This window comes from Rana temporaria, chromosome 2 (genome assembly GCF_905171775.1).
Source record: "Rana temporaria chromosome 2, aRanTem1.1, whole genome shotgun sequence".
In the NCBI taxonomy this organism is placed as follows: domain Eukaryota; kingdom Metazoa; phylum Chordata; class Amphibia; order Anura; family Ranidae; genus Rana; species Rana temporaria.
The window spans coordinates 105,366,273-105,390,496 of NC_053490.1; the positions used below are offsets into that span (position 1 = coordinate 105,366,273).

Here is a 24,224-nt window from a genome sequence, read left to right on the forward strand (position 1 = left end):
TATGGCATCACCTCCTCCAACAACTCTCTGCAAACACTTGCTCAACTAATTACATCTACGTTTTGTGAAGGCCAGCTCTTCATCGAGACAAGATTAGTTACAAGTTGTGAATACTTAAAGGAGTTGTAAAGGAATTTTTTTTTCCGCCTTAATGCAATCTATGCATTAAGGTGGAAAAACATCTGATGATGCCGCCCCCCCCCAGCCCCCGCTTTACTTACCTGACCCGTCGAAAGTCCCGCGCTCTGTCCCGAGATCCTTTTCGACGCTCATCCTGGCCGCTGATTGGCTAGAGCGGATGGATTGAGAGCAGCGCAGCCATTGGCTGGTGCTGCTGTCAATCACATCCAGTGACGCTGCGCCGAGGGGCGGGGCCGAGTGATACAGTGAGCGGCTATGGCAGCTCGCTGTATCCCGGGAGCGCACCCGCGAGGACTCATCACCATGCAAGCTCTCTCGCATGAATGTGGCGATTTCTTGCAGGGAGGACCAGAGACAGCCGTCCAGGGACCCCAGAAGACCAGGATCAGGGCCATTCTGTGCAAAACGAACTGCACAGTGGAGGGAAGTAGAACATGTTTGTTATTTTAAAGAAAACATTTTTTTTTCCTTTGGTAACCCTTTAAAATAAAAAATGTAGGTAGGATGACTAAACAGCCATAAAAAAACAAAAAACAAACATCACTTATCTTGGCACTGTGCGATCAACCCAAGACCCGTTCACATCAGAGTGGTGCAGGTTTCTGCATCGTGTTGCCAATTAGAATGCATATTTTTATGAAACTTCAAAGTCCTGCATGCTGCATCTCTGTGCTCTCATAAAATGCATATGCCAGATAACATGCAAAAAAAACAAACAGGAAACTGCACCCCACTGATGTGAAACCAAGCCTAAAGGATTAGTTCACCTTTTTTTTTGTTTTTTAAAGAAGAAAAAAAAAAAAAACACAGTGGCCCGGATTCACAACGGAGTTACGACGGCGTATCTCCGTTTACGCCGTCGTAACTCCGAGTTGCGGGGTCGTATCTATGCGACTGATTCATAGAATCAGTTACGCATAGATTTCCCTAAGATCCGACCGGCGTAAGTGTCTTACACCGTCGTATCTTAGGCTGCATATTTACGCTGGCCGCTAGGTGTCGCTTACATATATTTCCGCAAGGAATATGCAAATTAGTTACGCCGATTCAGAAACGTACGTCCGCCGCATTTTTTTACGTTAGGCTTTTTCCAGCGTAAAGTTACCCCTGCTATATGAGGCGTATTCTATGTTAAGTATGGACGTCGTTCCCGCGTCGAATTTTGAAAATTTTACGTCGTTTGCGTAAGTCGTTCGCGAATAGGGCTGTACGCAAGTTACGTTCACGTCTAAAGCATTGACGATTTGCGGCGTAATTTCGAGCATGCGCACCGGGATTCTCTCACAAACGGCGCATGCGCCGTTTGTAAAAAAAACTTCAAATACGTGGGGTCACGCTAAATTTGAATAAAACAAGCCCACATCATCCACATTTGAATTAGGCGGGCTTACGCCAGACCACATACGTTACGCCGCCGTAACATAGGGCGCAAGTTCTTTCTGAATACGGAACTTGCGCCCTAATTTACGGCAGCGTAACGCATCTGAGATACGTTATGCCCCGCGGATAGATACACCAATGTATCTGAATCCGGCCCACTATGTAGTCACCATAGACAATAGCATCATCCTAAGCTAATCAGATTTTTCTTTTAACATCAACGTTGAAGCCCACTTGAAGCCACATAAAATATATTACCAAAAGTATAAGGACGTCTGCTTTTACACGCACATGAACTTTAATGGCATCCCAGTCTTAGTCTGTAGGGTTCAATAATGAGTTGACCCACCCTTTGCAGCTTTAACAGCTTCAACTCTTCCGGGAAGGCTGTCCACAAGCTTTAGGAGGGTGTCTATGGGAATATTTGACCGTTCTTCGAGAAGCGCATTTGTGATGTCAGGCACTGAAGTTGGAGGAGAAGGCTTGCAGTCTCCGCTCCAATTCATCCCAAAGATGAGCTGAGATCAGGACTCTGTGCAGGCCAGTAAAGTTTCCTCACCCCAAACTCGCTCATCCATGTCTTCATGGCCCTGGTTTGTGCACTGGTACGCAGTCCGGTTGGAATAGAAAGGGGTCATCCCCAAACTGTTCACACAAAGTTGGTAACATGAAATTGTCCAAAATGTTTTGGTATGCTGATGCCTTAAAGAGTTCCCTTCACTGGAACTACGGGGTTGAACCCAACTCCTGAAAAACAACCCCCCACCACATATGATTTGAACTAGTGCACAAAGCAAGGTCCATAAAAGACATGGATGAGCGAGTTTGGGGTGGAGGAACTGGACTAGCCTAAACAGTCCTAACCTCACCCGATAGAACAATTTTGGGGTGAATTAGAGTGGAGACTGTGAGCCAGGCCTTCTCGTCCACATTAGTGACTGACCTCACAAATGTGCTTCTGGAAGAATGGTCAAACATTTCCACAATTCTAAACCTTGTGGACAGTCTTTCCAGAAGAGTTGAAGCGGTTATAGCTGCAGAGGGTAAGCCAACTCAATATTGAACCCTACGGGCTAAGACTGGGATTCTATAAAAGTTCATGTGCGTGTCAAGGCAGGTGTCCCAATACTAGTGTATATTCATGTGGCCGGTGGCATCACAATAACTTTGGGTTCATTCATATTTCTGCTTGATGCAGATTTTGCAGTTTGTATAAACACTCACTATCCCATTGCAGGAAAAAAAAAAAAAGCACTGCACTTCTAATGCAGAGGCGAGCATATAGCCCTATAGAAATCCATCTAAAAGGTGCCCATAGGAATACCATTTTTTCACATAGGGTACCTGCATAATTAGCAGGTACCCAAATCTGGCAGCAGATTTAAAGGCAGTAAAAGTTAATCACCAATGGATAAACAGGCAGCTGTTACTTCAAGACCTTGGCTTTCAACCTGGGGCCCTTTGGCACGTTTTGTGTAGTAGTCGGTTTTCCATAGGTAGGTGCTTACTTAACCACTTCCCACCCGTAGGACGTCATATGAAGTCCTGGACTTTGAGTGGAGATATCTAAATGATGCCTGCAGCTACAAGCATCATCTGGATATATTTTTTTCTGCTCTAAGTTAAATGCCATCTTGGTGGCCGTTTAGCTGCTCGATTGCTTTTACAGGCGGCGGGAAGGAAAGCCACCCCCCGTGCTTCTCTGGGCTCTCCTGTGCGATTGTGAAGCCGGAGAATGGATCCAACAGCAGCGCCAGTTTACCTGGCCATGGACTATCTATGGTAGTTGAACGGCTATTAAAAGGTAACCATCCTCACCTGGGATCGGTTTGCTTGTAGTTAGTGTGAGTGTGTGTGTGTGTGTGTGTATATATATGGTCAATGTGTTTCTGGACTCCTTACAGACCCTTGCATATATCATCCAGTGCCGCACTGACGTTTCTGGATTCTAAGTCATGGGGAAAGCAAAAGAATTATCAAAGGACAAGGTAGTTGAACTGTAAGGGATATAACAAGATATCCAAGGAATTGAGAATGCCAATCGGCAGTGTTCAAACTCTAATCAAGAAGTGGAAAATGAGGGGCTCTGTTGAAACCAAACCAAGGTCAGGTACACCAACTAACATTTCAGCCACAACTGAAGGGAAAATTGTTTAGGATGCAAAGAAAAACACACAAATAACTTCAGGTGAAATACAGGACTCTGAAAACATGCGGTGTGTCTGTTTCAAGATACACAATAAGGAGGCACTTGAAGAAAGATGGGCTGCATGGTCGAGTCACCAGAATAAAGCCATTACTATGCAAATGCCACAAAGTATCCCACTTACAATACGCCAAACAGCATAGAGACGAGCCTCAAAGCTTCTGGCACAAAGTCATTTAGAGTAAGGAGACCAAAATCAAGCTTTTTGGCCACAACCATAAACACTACATTTGGAGAGGAGTCAACTATGATGAAAGGTATGGAGGTGGATCGCTGATGTTTTGGGGATGTGTGAGCTACAAAGGCACAGGAAATTTGATCAAAATTGTTGGCAAGCTAAATGCAGTAGGTTATCAAAAAATACTGGAGGAACATTTGCATTCATCAGCCAGGAAGCTGTGCATGGGACGTACTTGGACATTCCAACATGACAATAATCCAAAACACAAGGCCAAGTGGACCCGTCATTGGCTACAGCAGAATAAAGTGAAGGTTCTGGAGTGGCCATCTCAGTCTCCTGACCTCAATATCATTCAGCCACTCTGGGGAGATCTCAAAACGTGCGATTCACGAAAGACAACCCAAGAATTTACAGGAACTGGGAGGCTTTTTGCCAAGAGGAATGGGCAGTTTTACCATCAGAGAAGATAAAGAACTTCATCCACAAAAGACTTAAAGCTGTCATTGATGTTAAAGGGGGCAATACACAGTATTAAGAACTGGGGTATGTAAACTTTTGATCAGGGTCAATTGGGTAGTTTCTGTTGCCATTATGATCTAAGAAGTGTAAACACAGTTGATGGATAATAAATGGCTTCAGCCAAACACTAACCATGAGTAAAAGAAAAGTTTGTGTGTTATTTATATTCTCTGAAAAATGGGCAATCAAACTCTGCCAGGGTATGTAAACTTTTTAGCACAACTGTAATATTGTAATTATATATATATATATATATATATATATATATATATATATATCCTGGGTAGTTTTCCAGCAACAAAATGATGGCATGTAGGAGAGAAATGCCCAAATTGGCTTGGGCTGGAAGTGGTTAAGTTGGTGAAGAAAAAATATTCTTTACACTGGCTTGAAGAAGTTAAAGATTTTGGTTCATCTTATGTTCTATGCTCTCCATAGCTTTTCTGTTCTAAATCTTCTATAGTGGCTTACTAAGAGAAATGTCAAAGTGTGGCAAACGTCATTTTTAAGTGGGCATTTGGGAACGTAAATGTGAAAAAACAGATTGGTAACGCAATGATAGCAGTGATTTTGTAATGTGTCTCTACAGTCTGACCATCTCTTGAAGAATGTCCCCGGTCTCCAACAATTCCGGTACTTAGTCTTTTGCCCATCTCTTGCAACACGTTTGCAGTCTCTGACCATCTCATGTTACAGGTCTGAAGTCTGACTGCTTTCTGTAGTGGTACCTGACTGAATATTATGTATAGCCCTTTGATGAGGTTAGGGGTTGAACTTCAGGTCTCTTATGACAAGTAAGTTGGCCATAATTGCTTTAAGCTATCCGATTAAAGACACAAAACTACCAAAGGTCTAGGTTTCATCATTACACAGAGCTAGACTGCTCCCTTCTCTCAGCCATCCAATGCTTGTGGTGAGCACTCGGGAGCATTTTATTACTACACTCAGCCACTGTAATGCCACGTACACACGATCGGAAATTTTGACAAGATAAGTCCGATGTGAGCTTTTGGTCGGAAATTCCGACCGCGTGTAGGAAAAGTTCTTGTTGGAAATTCTGATAGTCTGTATGCAATTCCGACGCGCAAAAAAATGCATGCTCGGAAACAAGTCAACGCATGCTCGGAAGCATTGAACTTTATTTTTCTCGGCTCGTCGTAGTGTTTTGTACGTCCCCGCGTTCTTGATGGTCGGAATGTTTGTGTGACCGTGTGTATGCAACACAAGTTTGAGCCAAAATTCTGTCTGAATAAAATCCACGGTTTTCTTGTCGGAATTTCCGATCGTGTATACGTGGCATTAGTCTTTCTGCACATTTATTGACAGAGAAAATTAGTTATGGAAGAACTGTCTGATGCCCTTACCACCCAATATTTTGCCCATTATTTCCAACCCGTCACTGTAATGTTCATTCAGTGCTCAATTTTTGTGAGGATGTTGTAAACACTCTATTTGCCAAAATGGGATTACCAGGAGATCTTTATCTAGGTGAACGGAGGTCGCAGCACTGAAGTAATGGTTCTTTGCAGATAAGTTTTATTTTTAGAGTTTTTTTTAAACTGGATAAAAGACCTGCTTTAAATTATGACTTGTGCATTTGACAGTCTTTTTATACTGCATGAAAGAGGAACTCAAGAACTGAGTTCTCATGCAACTATATATGACCCCAGGTATTTAGTGCCGTTTGTCATTTAGTCCTATATGCTGAAAACATGTGTAATCATAACCACAATAACAGTATTAGGCTTCATGTACACAAAGCTTACTATGACCGCAGGCAACGCAAAACGTGGCAAAATTGTACTGCGATTGTGCCGCAATTTGCAGTCTCTGGTCAAATTGTTCCTATTCAGAATGCGATTCTTCCATGTTCAGGAGAGGGCAGTGGAACCTTCCCTAACCGCAGCAGCTCCTAAAAGCCTATGTGTATATTGACACACATGCTTTTATGGAGTTAAGTTTAGGAGCTTTGGCAAAAAACACCCCCTAAACTAAAGTTTAGGAGCTGTAGTGTACATGAAGAAGCCTTACCAATGTGCCTCACATGATGTGGATAAGAGCCATAGGAAAAAAAGGATTTTCCGAGTCAAGTTATTATTGCATCAGGGTTACCATGGAAAGAAAGGTTGTTTTGAATCCTGTTCTTGCATCAGGCTTACCGAAATGCACAGATGAGGTAAGCATGCATAAAGTTGAACTCCAGGCATAAAAAAACAGCCCCACTGCAGGGGTTAGTTGCTTGTTTTTGTCTAGGGAAGAGATGAAGGGAGGTTTACTTACCTGATCCTCCCTGCACAATACTAGTCCCTTACAGCTCCTGCACTTCTGTGCCCTAGCAGTGGCGCAGAGGATCGGGCGAGTATAAAGGCCCATACACACGATCAGACTTTCCGACAACGGTCCGACGGACGTGTTTTATCGGACAATCCGTCCGTCTGTATGCTCCATTGGACAATTGTTGTCGGAATTTCCATGGACAAATGTTCGCTGTGCATGCTCTCAAACATTCCGACAACAAATGTCCGATGGAGCATCATCCGATCGTGTGTACACAAGTCCAAGTCCATCGGACGAAAGTCCAAAGTACAAACACGCATGCTCCGAACCAATGCTAAAGATCAGACAATAGCAGAAGTTGCCCAAGGGGTGGCGGTAAAGAGCTGCAAAAACACGTGATTTCGTGAATGTTGGCTGAAAAAATTCTGCCGTATGTATGCAAACCAAAGTTCATGGCCAACGCCCTTCGGATCAAAATCCACGGAAAAGTCAGATGGAATTTCGATCGGGTGTATGAGGCTTAAGACTCCCTTGGACAAAACAAGCACTTACCCCCTTGCAGTGCAGGAACAGCCCTGCTGCAAGGGAAAGCTTTTTTTTGGGGAGCTAGAGCTGGGCTTTAAAGTCTACCTGCACCCAGTTAGGCACATTAAGGGCCAATTCACAACAGATGCAATTCCGTGCACTTTTTTCTGCACTAAAATTGCATGCACAGTGTTTTCCATGTATTTCAATGGCTGTAGTTCACACCATGCAGTCAGGTTTCTGGTCAGTTGACTGCATGGTGTGAACTAGAACCATTGGAATACATGAAAAACACTGTGCATGCAATTTTAGTGCAGAAAAAAGTGCACGGAATTGCATCTGTTGTGAACTGGCCCTTAAGATTTTACATATTCTTAATCTAACTGCATGAACTGTAAAGCAAGTCATCCTTAAAGCGGAGGTCCACGCTAAAAACCAACAGGTTCCTAAAAATACATTAAAAAACATCTGAAAAAAAAATAAATAAAAAATTAAAATAATGTACTTACCAGAAATGCCTGTTGCTAGGCAGTCGTCCTAAATCTGCCACTTCCTATACCGCGGCGCTCTTCATTCTCGGTCTCCTCACCTTGTCTTCTGGGAAATGGAGGTGTGCTGTCTTCTGGGACCTGTGTGTCCCAGAAGACAGACGTCCATTCACAAAGCGCCGCTCAACTCGCACGTGAGCAGTAGGAAATGGGCAGTGAAGCCGCAAGGCTCCACTGCCCGTTTCCCTTAGTTCGAATGGCGGCGCTGGCACATCGGATTGGCCTCCGGGGGCCGACATCGCGGGCTCCCTGGACAGGCAAGTGTCCTTAATTAAAAACAGCAGCTACAGTGCTTGGAAACACATCGCAACATATTTAAAGCAGAGTTCCACCTAAAAATGGAACTTCCGCTTAATCCACTCCTTCCCACCCTTACATGCCACATTTGTAATGTAATTTTTTTTGGGGGGGGGGGGGGGTAGTGGGGGGGTCAGGAGTTGTGGGACTTCCTGTCCCACGTCCTCCTTCCGCCGAGGGGCTGGTAAGGCGATTAGCTTAATCGCCTTATTGCAGCCCCTCCCTGTAGGCGAGTGCCTGTCCAATCGGACGGCGCCGCGCAGCGCGCGCATGCGCAGTGCTGCTCGCGCATGCGCAGTGGGTGCCCGGTCGTGAAGCCGAAAGCTGTCACTGCCGGGTGCCCACACTAGGAATGAAGACGCTGGAACCGTGGAGCAGGTAAGTGTCCGTTTATTAAAAGCCAGCAGCTACACTTTTTGTAGCTGCTGACTTTTAATAAACTTAAAAAAAGGCTGGAACACCCCTTTAACGTGTATCACAATGCACTATTGATTGATAAAGTGCATCACAATGTGCAGACATGTTTCTTGTGTATTGTATTGCTTTTAAGTGTTTCCTTTCATAGTGAATAAGGCCCTAAAGATAAGAGGTGAAATTTCAGTGCCTCTTGTGAAATTTGAAGATTAATTTATTCACAATGCCTATAGCTACCCTGAATGAGGGCTTGTTTTAAACTGCTTTTAATTATTTTCAGAATATGTAAATGCCTTATAGTAACTACTTCTGGATTACAAGTAACACCTGTAAATCAGTGTTGGTTTCTGATATACAACGTAAAATAGATATTCTCTTTTTTTAACACCAGAGTGAGGCAGATAGACAGGTAATAAGGCAACTTACCTTACAAGAACTATTCTAGGAATTGCACCACTTATGGCAACTCTCAAACATTATTCGCTTAACCTAAATAACCTCTGAGTGGGGATCAAATGGGTCTGTGGATGCTATTAATTTCTGTGTCAATTACAATACATGATGTTAAATCTTTGATGAGGGGTCTGCAGGTGTAATGACCGCACACATAGAATATCTCATTTGAAGAGTTCTGAACGTTAAAAGCTCAAGACATCAGTTTATTGTTTGTGACTTAAGAAAGTTATTCAATTTCCACAAATATATAGAATTACAGTTAAGTGGAATATACATGCAAGGATTTGTACAATGGTTTGACAGACAGTACTTTAGGTCCTGGTGTAGAAAAATTGACTGATTTATAAATATACGTTTAAAAAAAATCCTTTATAGAATCACAATCTGGTATTTTTTTTTCTATACACGTTTATTGTTGTGTTAAATTTCCTTTGAGTAAAGCAAGAATATGCTGTATATAAGGCTACATAGTCTATTTAACAAATTCCAGTTGCTTCTGTGAGACAGTCTACATATATATTAATGATGCAACAAGGAGAAATGTCATGCATCTGTACGGTGAACAGACAAACACGCTTTAGGCTGTATTCATACTACAGCGTCTTTTTTTAAGCGCGGGCAGATCTGAACAGGTGGGGGTCTGCCATGATTGTTGCCCCAAAGTAGCTCCTCAACTATTTTTGGGCAACATGCATACTGCGATACAGCACGTTTTATTGCGCAACAATCGTGGCAGACCCACACCGCGATTTGAGGGGTTATTCAAATGAATTGCCTCTCAAATACGAGTTCCGCGTTTTGTTATTCACACTCACAGCTCCATTTATAAAAAAAAAATTCAAAGAAATGATGTGCTGCCATAAGCAAATAAACAGATTCCAGCGTTTTACAGTTTAGAAGATGAAAGCCAACATCTGATTGGTCACTACAGACAATGACCAAGCTTTCCTTTTCTCAGATTTTTTTTTTAGAAGTGTGATGCCAGAAAAAGTATTCAAGTCTTTCCCTTTTTTGGATTTTTGAAAAAGACCCTTTTTAGATCTAGGTTAACCCCAAACATGCTTAAATTTACTTACCGTAGAGTATTGACTGATTCCCCATGACCTCAGCCTGAAGTTTTTTTCCTGCTAGTTTGAGGTCATACCCCCATATTTTTGATCTTAGCTCCATATTGAAAATAATGTACATACAGGGATATACAATGCAATACTGACCTATAATCACACATATAGGTTGGAGTTGGACTTGTCTTTTTTCAACCCCACCTACTATGTAATATACCTTCATTGAGATACCTCCCCTTGTGCCTCTTCTTTTGCCAAAATCTTCCACCTCTGGTGCCCGACAATGCCCCCACTTTCTGTCCAGGTGCTCCATTGATAGAAGTCCTACTACAGCTTTTATGACTGAAACTCGATCTATGAACGGAGGAGACTGACCTATCAATCATCCGCCTTGCCTTTTAATAGATTTTGTTTCAGTAATATGGGCTATGTACAGGTTCCATGAATGGGCGAAAAAGACGGGCATAGTCAGGCACTCCTGATGAGTGCATGTCACAATCCCTATTAACTCATGACGCACCGGAAAATTACAGCGGTGGGAATTGGGCATTGGAGAAAGAGGATTTTTGCAAATGGAGGACACAGGCCAGCACAAGGGACACATCTCATTGAAGGCTAAAATTAGGCTTTGGGTAAAAGTAAGCCTAGTGTAGATGCCTCAAAAAAATAAGGAGACAAGCACAGGTTTAGGCCCCATACCACCATAAAGTAGAGCTGCACGATTAATCGTCAAGAATTGTTATCGCAATCTTTTTCATGTTGCGATCTTGACACAGGGTTTCACAATCTTTGGTATGCAAAGAATTTCCTCTCTGCTCTCAGCCAAAAGTCAAAGTATGGGCAATCTCCCAAGACTGGGCAGTCTGCCAAGTTTTTAAAACATTCTATCAGTGGAATGTTAAATCTAAACATTGTATCAATTTGACTTTTACATCAAAGGAATAGACTTCTGTATGTAAATTAGGAACGTTTAACCACTTAAACACCAAACCTTTTTCTCACATCCTTTTTAGTTAAAATAATATTTTTTTTTGCTAGAAAATTACTTAGAAGCCCCAAACATATATATATTTTTAGTAGACACCCTAGAGAATAAATTGACGGTTGTTGCAATATTTTATGTCACACTGTATTTGCGCAGCAGTCTTTCAAATGACATTTTTTGGAAAAAATTACTTTAATGAAAAAAAAGAAAAACAGTAAAGTTATCCCAATTTTTTTGTTATAAATGTAAAAAAAAAAAAAAAAAAAAATACGCCGTGAGAATCGTGATCTTTATTCTAAGCAAAAAAATCATGATTCTCATTTTGACAAGAATCGTGCAGCTCTACCATAAAGGGAAATCATGTAGCAAGTGAAGTCAGAACTCCTGGCCTGCATACTTGTTCTGGGTTAGTAAATCAAAGGCAAAGGGTCAGCAAGCTAGTCTGGCAACTAGTACTGCAGAAGGGGACGAAAGCACTAGCAGCCCTTTTTTTTTCCTTTTAGCACATTTCTTTATATAGATATACAGCACATGAATCATACCCACCACAGATGTTAAACCCATACTGCCTTTTTCTGTTTTAACAGCTTTTATTACAAATTCTACAATCAATACAAATAGGTACATGGTATCAAAAGGTATATAGCAATGTACATCACGAAAACACTTAGCTATTGGACTGTACAATAGCAATTGAGCATTACATATGTAATGCATCAGTTCCATAATAGGCGAGTAACACTTGCAAGTTACTCAAATGTTTTTAACTTCTATGCTCTGGATATTGGGGTTGGCCTTATGAGAAAAAGCCACATGGTTCGATATATAAAGCAAAATAGGATAGATGGAGACAGTCTTACCTCTTCCAATAGAAAAGAAGGGGAACCTAAAGCATACTAGACAAAACGCCCCGGGACAATCTAAAGTACCTTTATAAACCTTAATAAATAAGGGGTTAAATCATACTGCATTCCCATTTTAACTTGTTACATGGGCAGTCTTTGTACACAGCCATGTTGCTCTAGAACCAAAACCTTGAGTTTTACCAACTCCAAACTCATTTCTTTAAAGCATGACACACAGCGACAATACTATCACAAAACTATCACATTTACACACGTCATCTCTTTTCTGTCCCCCTTTAAACAATGCCTTACCTGTCCGCAGCCAAGAGCGCTGCACGCAAAAGGGCGGTCGTCCCCCATCACGCTCTCTGTTGAGAAAATACAAAAATAATAATAAAGTTTATATAAAGTCTCCACCAAATATGCATAAACTTAAAGGGTATGTAAAAGGTTATTTTTTTTTTTTTTTTTTAAAACATGTTATACTTACCTCCACTGTGCAGCTTGTTTTGCACAGAGTGGCCCGAACCTGGTCTTCTGGGGTCCCTTGGCGACTGTCTCGGCTCCCCCTCGCAAGAACTCATCACCTTAATGCAAACGAGCATGCATGGTGATGAGTTGTTGCAGGCGCGCTCCTGTGATACAGCCGACGGCCATAGCTGCTCACGGTATCACTCGGCCCCGCCCCATTGGATATGATTGACAGCAGCGAGAGCCAATGGCTGCGCTGCTCTCAATCAACCAATGAATGACCCGAGAAGCCGACCGAGAAGCTTGCGCGTTCACGGCGCGGGACTTTCGAAGGGTCAGGCAAGTAAACGGGGGCTGGGGGCCTTTGCAACCCCTTTAAGCTGGCCAAACACTGATCAAAAATCAGTCAGTTCGACATGGAATCAGCGTGGGGCCATCCCTGCTTGACAGAAGTTGATCAACTTCTACTGAAAGGACATGTTGGAAAACTTGATCTGTGGATGCAGCCGCTAATCAGTAAATGCTGGCAGCTGCGGGTGCTCCATCCAGCTCATTTGTGGCTTAAAAAAATAAAAAAAAAATAACCAGTGTATGGCCAGCTTAAAACTAGGGTTGTCCCGATACCACTTTTTTAAGACCGAGTACAAGTACCGATACTTTTTTTTTTAATGTCATGTGACAGTGGCTTTTTTTTTTATACTATTTTTTTTTACAGCGATTTTTTTATTATTATTTACATTTTATTTTTTAAATTAATTATTGCAATTTTTTTTTTGAATCAGCCCTGTTGGGGGGGCTTTGGTGAGATATCAGGGGTCTTAACAGACCTCTGACATCTCCACTTTAAGACAGAGAAAGGGACTAAGGACACAGATTCCCCAGTCCTTTTCTCTGCAGCCTCAGCTGAAATGAATCAGCCTGAGAAGCTTCTCTCAATTCATAAACTGAAGCATTGTAAACACAGGTTACGATGCTCAGTTATGTGAATGGACAGAGTAAGTGATCACTGACTGTCCATTCGGAAAGGGTAGGAGCCGGGTTTAGCGGCTCCTACCTCCGCTCTCCATCCTGACAAATTGAGGGGGGAGAGCGGCACGGAGGGGGGACAGGATGACACGGAGGGAGAGCGGCACGGAGGGGGAAAAGACCGCACGGAGGGGGAAAAGACCGCACGGAGGGGGAAAAGACCGCACGGAGGGGGGGGGGGGAACAGCACGGAGAAGACTTGTAACTCCCCCCACCACCCGATACCTGACTGCCCAGGTATTGGGTGAAGCATCGGAGCATTTCAGCCGAGTACAAGTACTCGGAAAATGCTCGGTAGGGGTACCGATACTAGTATCGGTATCAGGACATCTCTACTTAAAACTACATAATTTAAACACCTGATAAGAAAAATACCAAAAACCCACAAAATGTTTCTTACAGGTGAAAAACAAAAAGAACACCTAACATCTACCTGGATTTGATTGCACAAGGCTCAAATGGGTTTGAGCTTTTTCCGGGCAGAGTTTGAGGTCCTCCCAGTTTACCAGCTTTCAATACCTGTCCAGTCAACCTGAGCTGGGTTAGGTCAGTGCAAGAGTTGAAGCTGGACACTAGTTCCTGAAAATCATGAGGCCTTTTTACAACGGAATACAAATGGCACAAGTGCATTTATTTTCCATTCAATAGTAGCAGATTTAAAGCGGGGTTCCAACCACAATTGGCATTTTTTAAAATGTATGTCCTTTCATCATGCGTTTTTATAATATAAATCCGGTCACTTACTATTTTACAATCCCCCCCCCCCCCGATCCGCATAGATATTCTATGTCCACACTGTTGTCATTTTGCTTGTGGGCATTGTGAAGCCCACAAGCACTTACTTCCTGGAAGTCTTGGATGGGGAGTGATAATTGGGTAGCGCACTGCATCCTGGGAAATGATGACATACATTTCCCAGGAGCATTAGAGGGAGATGATGTCAGAATCCTAGGTGATTCCAAAGGCAGATTTCGTGGGACCGCATAGCAACAGGCATTTCCAGACTAGTAAAAAAAAATGTTTTTTTTTTTTTTCTTTTTTAAGGTCTAATGATCACAATAATGAAAAAACGAATTTTGGGATGGAAACTCCACTTTAATTTCATGGGTACTAGTTGGACACAACATTATGTTTCATCTGTCATGGTGATAAGTTAGACGCACAGAATGACTGTAGAGGCAAGTCTTAGAGAGATGATTCACACATGACCTGAGAATACACAGATTATGTGATGCAGCCGTTTACTATGCAGACATGCCCAAAGGTCTTTAGAAATCGTACTGTAGAGCTCTGTATGAATCATTCATTATAATGAATGGCATGGAAATACTGTACATTCCAAAACATTTTTTGGAATGTACAGTATATCCATGCCATTCATTATAATATAAATGTTTAAAAGCGCCAAAAACAGTTATGTATAGGTTTCCAAAAAAACACAAAAAAGGTAAGGAGTTGTTAAAATCACAATGAACAAGTTAATCACATTTCATTGCACAAGCAAGTAGTAGTTTACATTCTGGAAGTTTGAAGCACAGAGTGACCACCAGAAACAGTCCTAAAAAGTGAAAGTAGCTTTGAACAAAACATCGGAATGAAGTCTGACAATGTGTCTTAAAAAAAAAAAAAAAAATAATAAAAAACACATCCCTCCCGACACTTTAAAGCAAATCCAAGGCAAAGTAAACCATTTGCTGCAGAAGTGGTAGGTGTAAAAAAATGACTGTTGGGCTCATACTTATTCCGAAGACAGCATGAACACAGTAAAGTTGCATAGGTTTAGCTTTACAACCTGTCAGAAAATGGTGCCTTCCATTTCAGGGTACTTGGGCATTTTGTTTTGTAATAAATTCCCTTTAACTACTTGAAGTCCGTGACACGTGATAAAATATGCATTTCTGCTAGAAAATTGCTTATAACCCTCAATCATATTTTCTGAAGGCCTTGAAGAGAAAAATGGCTGCAGTTAAATCCAGGGGGCGTGCGCGTGCCCCCAAGAGCGCCACTCCCGCTCTGATTAGACACAGCGAGAGCCAATCGGCGGTACCCACCAATCGTTCGGAAGAAAAGAAGAACAGTGGTCTGCCTATGTAAACAAAGCAGGCCGCTGTTCTGTCAGAGAGTAAAAAAGAGATCTTGGGGTTTATTTACGAAAGGCAAATTCACTTTGCAGTACAAGTGTACTTAAGAGTCGGTTCACACTAGGGCGACACGACTTCCAGCGTGACTTTCAGAGGCGACTCCGACGCGACCACAGGGCGATTTACAACACGACTTGAAGTCATCTTCAGGACAGGAGACTTTCCAGTGGCCAATCAAACAACAATCAGCTCTGTGGGAGGGAGGGGGAGGGAGAGGTTTGCCTGAGAAATGTATGTTATCTTCCTGGAAAGTCGCTTCAGTTAAGACTTGGATCAGACTTGGATCAGACTTGGAGGCGACTTGGAGGCGACTTCCATTGAAATCCATGTGTACAAATCGCCTACAAGTCGGATTGAAGTAGTACAGGAACTTCTTTTGAAGTCGGAGCGACTCGAGTCGTGTGTATTAACACTGCTCCCATTCACTTCCATTGTTTTTCTCGACAGCGCGACTTGGGACTACTTGAGGCGACTTCAAGTCGGATCCCAAGTCGCCCCAGTGTGAACCGACTAAGTGCAGTCGCTGTAGATCTGAGGGGGACATGGAGGGAAAATAAAAAAAACACAGCATTTGTGCTTGCACATGATTGGATTATAAAATCAGCAAAGCTTTCCCTAATTTCAGAGCTTCCCCTCAGATCTACAGTGACCTATGCCACGTACACACGATCGGAAATTCCGACAAAAGAAAAGTAAGATGTGAGCTTTTGGTCAGAAATTCCGACCGTGTGTCAGCAAAAATTTAAGAGCTGGTTCTCAAATTTTCCGACGGGAAAAGTTCTAGTAAATCAACCCCTTGTGTTTTAGCTATGGGGGGAATGAAGCTGTATCTCAAGTGCATCCCTCCCCCACACAGTTAGAAATCACTCATAGGAAATACATTTACCATTTTGATCGCCCCCTGGAGTTAACCCCTTCCCTACCAGTGTCATTTAGTGTGTCAGTGGATTTTTTTTTAGCACTGATCACTGTATTGATGTCACTGGTCCCCAAAAAAGTGTCACTTGGTGTCAGATTTTTCTAACACAATCCCGCTAAAAATCACTGATTGCCGCCATTACTAGTAAAAACAATAATAATAATAATAATAAAAAAAAAAAAAATCTATCTCATAGTTTGTAGACGCTATAACTTTTGCGCAAGCCAATTAATATATGCTTATTGGGATTTTACCAAAAATATGTAGCAGAATACATATTGGTCTAAATTGATAAAGAAATTAGATTTCTGAAATTTTTGCATTGGGAATGTTTTATAGCAGAAAGTAAAATAAAATTATTATTATTTTTTTCCAAAAGTATCTACCGGTATCTTTTTTGTTTATAGCGCAAAAAATATAAATAGCAGAGGTAATCAAATACCACCAAAAGACAGCTCTATTTGTGGGAAAAAAAAGGACATAAGATTTTATTTGGGTAGTGTCACACGACCGCGCAATTGTCAGTGCCGTATCGCAAAAAATAGCCTGGTCAAGAAGGGGGCAAAACCCTTTGAATCTGAAGTGGTTAAACAAATCCAACAATGGAACCAAGTGTCTAGTGTTTTTACAAGAGGGCCGGGATGTTTGGGGAGCACCACAGAAGCCCATTTACTGGAAAATGTAAGCAGGCCTGTTCTAAATGCAACCCATTGCTTTGCATTTCTTTGTTACCCATTGTTTGGCGTTTCTGTGTTAATTTCCACATTTTTTATCCTGTTTACTACACTGCAATTACATCATTTAGTTAAGTACAGACACATTTTCCAGATATCCATCACCTAATGATACAGAAAATGGAGGAATCACAGAGTGGGTTAGGGTTACATACCCAAGTTTCTTGTACTGTACAATTAAGATATCATGACCCCTATTACTCAAGAGCTGCCATGCCATTTAATCTTCAAAGAATATAAGATGTCATGCATGCAAGCTGCTCCGTATGAAGCCATGCAACAAATCTATTTACACAACTTATTTGGCAATACTCCACAAATCACAGACATACTGCATGTAAGCATAAGCCTTGCACCATTTAATGACCGGGTCATATAAGCTGCTGGTTTAAAAAGCATCAGTCCCTCAAGCATTTCCTGGGAAAAGGCCTTTAGACTCATAGACCTTGCATGTGAATCCTTTTATTATTATTTATAAATGAAGCATGAAGGAAAAGCCATTTCTCTTTTTAGTGGCTCGAGGCCTGGGCCATCTTCCAAGTCAGCAGCAGTTCTGTTAGAAAGCTGTGATGATAGCAAACTATGAAAACTTTTTGTGCCAGCACTGGGGCCCTAAGCATTGGCGCTCTCCATCTTCTGCCAGGGAACATCTTTGTTCATCACTCCAAGATGAACCTGTCAAAGAATACTCTTTTTATTCAATACACTTTTTTGTTTTCAAAGAAATCAAATATAAAAAAGGTATTTCAAACATTTGGGATGCATTGGTACAGTCAAAACAATTGCTCGAGTATAAATGGACAACGAGGGATAAGAACAGAAGAAGTAACTTAAAGTGTTTGTTAACCAAAAAAAAAATAAAAAAATCTTATTCTGGTCCCTTAAAGCAGATTACACCACACAGTGATTGTGCTGTGTAATCTGTCCCACTCTAAACTAATAGAAACAAAACCCTGAATCCACTTCCTGTGTCCCCTCTGTACACAGACCACAATAACCCGGGCAGCTCCACCCTGATCACAGTAGTCAAAGTGCGTCCCTCCATCACACATATCTTTCTCCTCTCTCTCCTCACCCCATCCTTCCTGTATGTCAGTGTCTGCTGTGTCTCTGCCCCCCACCCCCCGACACTACCATTTAAAAAACACAAAAAAAGTCACTGCCAGCCCTTCAATTAGAGGCTGGCATACCACACTATCGGAGTCCTTTGTAAAAACAAGCTTCTCTAAATACCTCTTTAGAGCCGTCTTCAGGCCGGTCACATGACTTGCAGACGCTTTACAGCTCAGAGACATTGCTTCTGCGGGAAGACACGCGATCTCCGCGACCGACGTCAGAAACAATGTCTCGGAGCTGTAAAGCGTCCGCGAGTGACCAGCCTGAAGACGGCTCTAAAGAGGTATTTAGAGCGCTCGTTTTTACAAAGAACTTGGATAGTGTGGTATGCTAGCCTCTAATAGAGGGGTTGCCAGTGAATAATATGTTAGAGTTAACAAACACTTTAATAGTTGGCAGCAGGTCGTAGCTAAACTTTTCTCTTTTTTCCCTTCATATTGCTACTCTTTTCCAGCATGGGATTCATAGGTTGGAGTAACAAACACATTTGAAAGCAGGAGTCCAGGCCTACTCAAACAATAAATAATGGATAGTCAGGGAGCTTCTATGGAAGGTATGAAGACTCAATCCACAGATCCCAAATGTTTCACATTTTTTCCATAGTAGTCTATATTACTGTGAGTGTCACACAGAAAATAACTTGGAGATGCTTTGCCTCTAAGAAAAGAACAATCGGGGTCTTCCAATCTGTAGTTTTTACCACCTTGGTCTCTGTAAACATATAGGTAACCAATTTAACTTCTTATAGACCAGCCGCCGCAGTTATACTGTGGCAGGTTGGCTACGCTGTGTAAACCGTGGTAGCTGTATGTTGGTCGCTTTAAGTGAACTAGCAGGCGCATCCCCTGCATTGCGGGGGTGCCGATGCTTGTGACCGGCGGGTGCGATGACTGCCAGCCATGTGAGCTGAGGAAAGACAGAGCCTAATAGCTAGGAACCACGATCTGTAATTTCGTCTAGGTCAGTCCCATCCCCCACAGTTAGAACACATTAGGTAACACAATTAACCCCTTGATCGCCCCAAGTGTTAACCCCTTCCCTGCCAGTGACATTTTTACAGTAATCAGTGTATTTTTATAGCAAAAAAAAAAAAAAAAAAAAAAAAAAAAAAAAAAAAAAAATCGCAGAGATGATCAATTACCACCAAAAGAAAGCTCTATTTGTAGGGAAAATGATGTCAATTTTGTTCACTAAAGCGGTGGTTCCCCCTTAAAAACAACTTTTTTTTATTCCACTGCCCCCCCACATTCCATCACGATTAAGGCACATATTTTTTTTTTCCTGCTGTACATACCTTACTACAGCATATTCACCCGTTGGCGAAAGGAGCCGAACGGCGAGTCGGCGCTATACTGCGCATGCGCATCGCCGTTCGGCTCCTTTTGCCAATCGTGACGCGGCTTACGCGACGGGGGGGAGAGCTCGTTTTTGGGCAAAAACGTCAATCAACAGCATGTGAGGAACGCCCACTCCCGCGGGACTCGCAACCCGGATGCACGGGTGAATATGCTGTAGTAAGGTATGTACAGCAGGAAAAAAAAAATATGTGCCTTAATCGTGATGGAATGTGGGGGGGCAGTGGAATAAAAAAAAGTTGTTTTTAAAGCGGGGGTTCACCCTATCGACCAAAAAAAAAAATATTTTTTTTCTTTTACCTTAAAATCAGGCATTGTAGCGCGAGCTACAGTATGCCTGTCCCGAATTTTTTACCCCCGTACTCACCTTGTAGTCGTAGATCGAAGATACCGAGGAATGGGCGTGCCTATGGAGACGGAGGATGATTGACGGCCGGCTCTGGCGCGTCACGCTTCTCCGGAAATAGCCGAAATAGGCTTGGTCTTCACGACGCGTGCGCATAGCCTGTGCGCAGGCGCCGTGAAGAGCCGAGACCTACTCCGGCTGTCTTCGGGGAGAGTGACGTGCCAGGGCCGGCCGTCAATCATCCTCCCTCTCCATAGGCACGCCCATTCCCCGCGGGAGCCGAAATCTACGATGTCGGATTACAAGGTGAGTCCGGGGTTAAAAAAATCGGGACAGGCATACTGTAGCTCGCGCTACAATGCCTGTCTCGATGGTAAAATGTGTCGGGGGGGGGGGGGTGAACTACCGCTTTAAGGGGGAACCACCGCTTTAAAGCAGCGTAGTGTCAAATCGCAAAAAATGGCCCGGTCATCGAGCAGCCAATTCTTCTGGGGCTGAAGTGGTTAAACTGGCATACAGTACATGCTTCAGGTTTTCTTTATTCTAAGGGTTTCATATGTGCCCTTACAAAATGTTACACCAATAAACATAGTTTGGTAAACCATCTTAAAATTTTGGCCTTTGGGCAATCTCACCAAATGTAATGAAAATAATTCTCGATCTGGCAACCTTGAAAGCAAAGTAGCATATAAGAAGAGACGATACAGGATATCCGTAAGGGACTCAATACCATAAGAGGAGTTTGTAATTGACCACCATGGCCATTACATGTGCCAAGCATTTGACTGTGGTAGCCCAAATCAGGTTCCAATGTTCTTTCCCATTTTGGTGCATAAGTAGTATGAGTTAGGGACCTTAGATCGTAAGCTCCTTGAGGGTAGGGACTGATGTGAACGTACAATGCATATGTAAAGCGCTGCATAAGTTGACAGCGCTATATAAGTACCTAAATGATAATAATAACAATAATAGTACAGTGAGAAGAAAAGGCCAGGGCCTTGGGCTTGTCAAATATAGAAAGGCTGCAAACATGAAAAATCTTGTGAGGCACCTAAGAATGTTTGAAGAAAATGCTTGATTTGAAGATATTGAAAAATATATCCTGTATTAAAGGGTCACTAAAAGGAAAAAAATGTTTTGCCTAAAATTAATGTCTGCAAGGTAGACAGACAGAATAGTGTAATGATTCTGTTAAAAAACGAGTAAATACCTATTACATTCCTTCATCTATATCACCTCCGGCGTTCTAGTTACTGTTCTCTCATTCACTTCCTGGTTTGCATCGCTCGTTCATGTAAGAACTACATTTCCCAGTATGAATTGCGGCACGCCCAGTAATTCACACCTCCTTTAAGTCTCTAACACGTAGAGAGCGTCCTGCCACACAGATGTAGTTCCCAGGAGGGGGCGAGCACGTCACTGACCACCGCAGTAAAGCCTCCCGTCACGGTGGTGAGTAAAATCAGACAAGCAGGAAGTGAACAGAACAGAGAAGAAATAGAGCAACTTCTGAGCAAAAACAAACAATAAGGAAGTGAAAAGAGGAATGTCTGCAGGTAAAGGATGCTTATTATGAAAAAAAAATAAAAAATAAGCACATTTTCCTTTACATCCCCATTTAATTTTGTTTATTCTGCAGGTTAGGAAAGGGTGTGATACCTGTACTCAGCATTTAGGTAAATAAAGTTTGTGGTGAAGCAAATTTTTAAGGGCACAGAGATTGGTATTGCCCAGCAAAAACATACCGATACCTAAAATGGACATCAACAGGGTATGCTGCTAAATTAGCTTGTGGGGGAATTTGAAGAAGTTTCCTTATCCTCAAAGTATGATCTGGGGATGGGGCAAGTAACCAGTCTGCAAAGTTTAGGAGGCAGGCAAAGTAGATTAACTATCGATACAGGCACGTACCAGTGATTCCTCAGCTAAACTTGCAAAGGGGTATCATCAGTGGTGCACCATTTTGCCATTTGGGATATTTAAACCACTTTCTAGCATTTTTATGCTTCGAAAAATCGCTGGTCTCTGTGAGACGGCCTCATCCTAACACCACTCCACAAGCCATGCCCTCAGAGACTGGATCGGAAGAGCAGCAATTATTCCTAGCATACTACATACTATTGGATAGTAATATTTCAAGCCGGCACACCGTTCAAGTACCAACAGGAAAATATAGGTCTTCCATTTTTTGATTAGAGCGGCACTACAATTCTAAGCTGGATAGCATTTAGGACAGATCAGACCTAGCACTCCTTTGGTTTAGTTCTATGCAAGGATAGATTTTCTACCTGGTGTGAGCCTCCTTTCCACACGAATTATAAAATCAGACGCTCAGAGGAGAAAAAAAGGCATGACTAGCAAAGAACATAAAATTTGGTAGCAACTCCATTTTTGTAATCGTAACATATCCATAAGAAGTTATGTTTTTCTCAAAATGTTAATAGGGAAGGCAGTATGTTAACAATTTGGGATAATTTGCCTGGTAATCCCCTAGGATGAGATATTGGTTCCCAAATCGGGTAAAGTAGAAGGGATCCAAGAGAAGATGAAGGATTGCCGGACACCAACAGGTAAGGAAACACTGTGTAAACATTGTCCAATCAGTGTAGAATGAAAACTCCTTCTACAAGCTTTAAGCAAACACTCATAGACGTCATAAGACTGCTATATACTGCTGTTGAGAAAAGGTATTTAGCAGTTTATATTTACTAAAATAATTGCATTTCCATGTTCTGTGCACTGTGGGAGATCAGATATAATGAATGCAGGTTTCTGGGTTTAGGAACACTTTAAAAAGGTAAAATTATATATATATATATATATATATATATATATATATATATATATATATATATATATATATATATATATATATATATATAAAAATATTATGACTTTAAGATTCAAAAACCTATTTAGACCATGCTTTGACACTTGTGCCCAAGAGAACTTCCTACAGTATCAATCCAAAAAATAAAATAGTTCAGGGAGGGCTTACCATTCAAAAGAGACACTATGCAGAATTGTATGGATAACTTAATGTTTCCAGCATACAAGGATAGCCAATTAAAATATGCCAACAATAAGCTCTGTATGTGACACCAACACCTCCATGGAAACCAGGAAAAGTCCATCAACAACACTCTGCTTACACAATCATCTTCTACTATTTACATTAGACAAAAACAAAGGGAGAATTAGTACAAATGCCTACCAGAGTTCAGAGGTTTCAATGTGAAGAAAGACAAATTTCCAGCACATACAAGGTAGACTTCCTCCACATAGACCATGGGTCTACAAACTACGACCCTCCAGTTGTTCAGGAACTACAATTCCCATCATGCCTAATCATGTCTGTGAATTTCAGTGTTACAGTGCCTCATGGGATATATAGTTCTACAACAGCTGGAGGGCCGTAGTTTGAGGGTCTCTGACATAGACCCATCAGAGGTTTGTGAAAGTGATTGCTGACACCTTTCGTAAACATTGTTTACCACATGCAAGAGTCAAATATTTCATACCCTATTAACCTCTTGGCCTCAGGAAGGTTTTATCCCCTTCATAACCAGTTCATTCTTTGCTATTCACCACTGTTCAACTCAACTGCCAATTGTCGTGCAATACTGTACGCTGTTTTTTTTTCCCACGCAAATAGAGCTTTCTTTTAGCGGTAAGTTCATCATAAATTTAGGGCAAAATTTATTCTGCTACATGTCTATGGTAAAAAAAAAACAAAAAACAATAAGTATGTTTGTGTGAAAGTTATGGCGTTTACAAACTATGGGATATATAGTCAAATTTATGCAGCTATAGACGCTTTACTATATGGCAGTGATCAGCGACTTATAGTGTGACTGTGATAGTGTCAGATTGTCCGCCACCTTAACAGTTACTGTCACTGACATTGCTAGAGACACTAATACAGCGATCACTGATAATACTGTACACTGACTAAAAAGGGAAATTAAGGGGTTAAATATATGTGCTGCTTTTACTTTTCTATCTGGCTGATCATTGTACAGAGCCCTGTGTGTTTGTAAACACACAAGGCTACGTGCTGCGTTTGGACACAGCCATAAATCATTGGCTGGGACCTGTTGACAAAAATCACACTGCGCCCACAGCGTGGTCAGCAGCATGCGTGCCCGCAAACCTGGAAGTCCCCAGCCGACGTACAGGTAAATGATCCAGCTTTGCTGTGCCGCTTGTCCGCAGTATGCCTATACTGTAGGCGGGCAGGAAAGAGATAAGGTGTAAACACTGCATCATAATATTGTT

The 24,224-nt window shown here is 42.0% G+C and overlaps 1 protein-coding gene across 2 annotated transcripts in view; it reads right to left on the reverse strand.

The window, feature by feature from the left end:
• LOC120929339 (cyclic AMP-dependent transcription factor ATF-7-like) overlaps nucleotides 1-24,224 on the reverse strand; it is a 136,205-nt gene that overhangs the window by 55,287 nt on the left and 56,694 nt on the right. For both annotated transcript variants that reach the window (XM_040340720.1, XM_040340719.1), the window contains exon 3: nucleotides 12,151-12,206. In XM_040340720.1, the coding sequence (XP_040196654.1) occupies nucleotides 12,151-12,198 (48 nt within the window). In that variant the 5' untranslated portion in view covers nucleotides 12,199-12,206. The remainder of the gene's footprint in view (nucleotides 1-12,150; nucleotides 12,207-24,224) is intronic.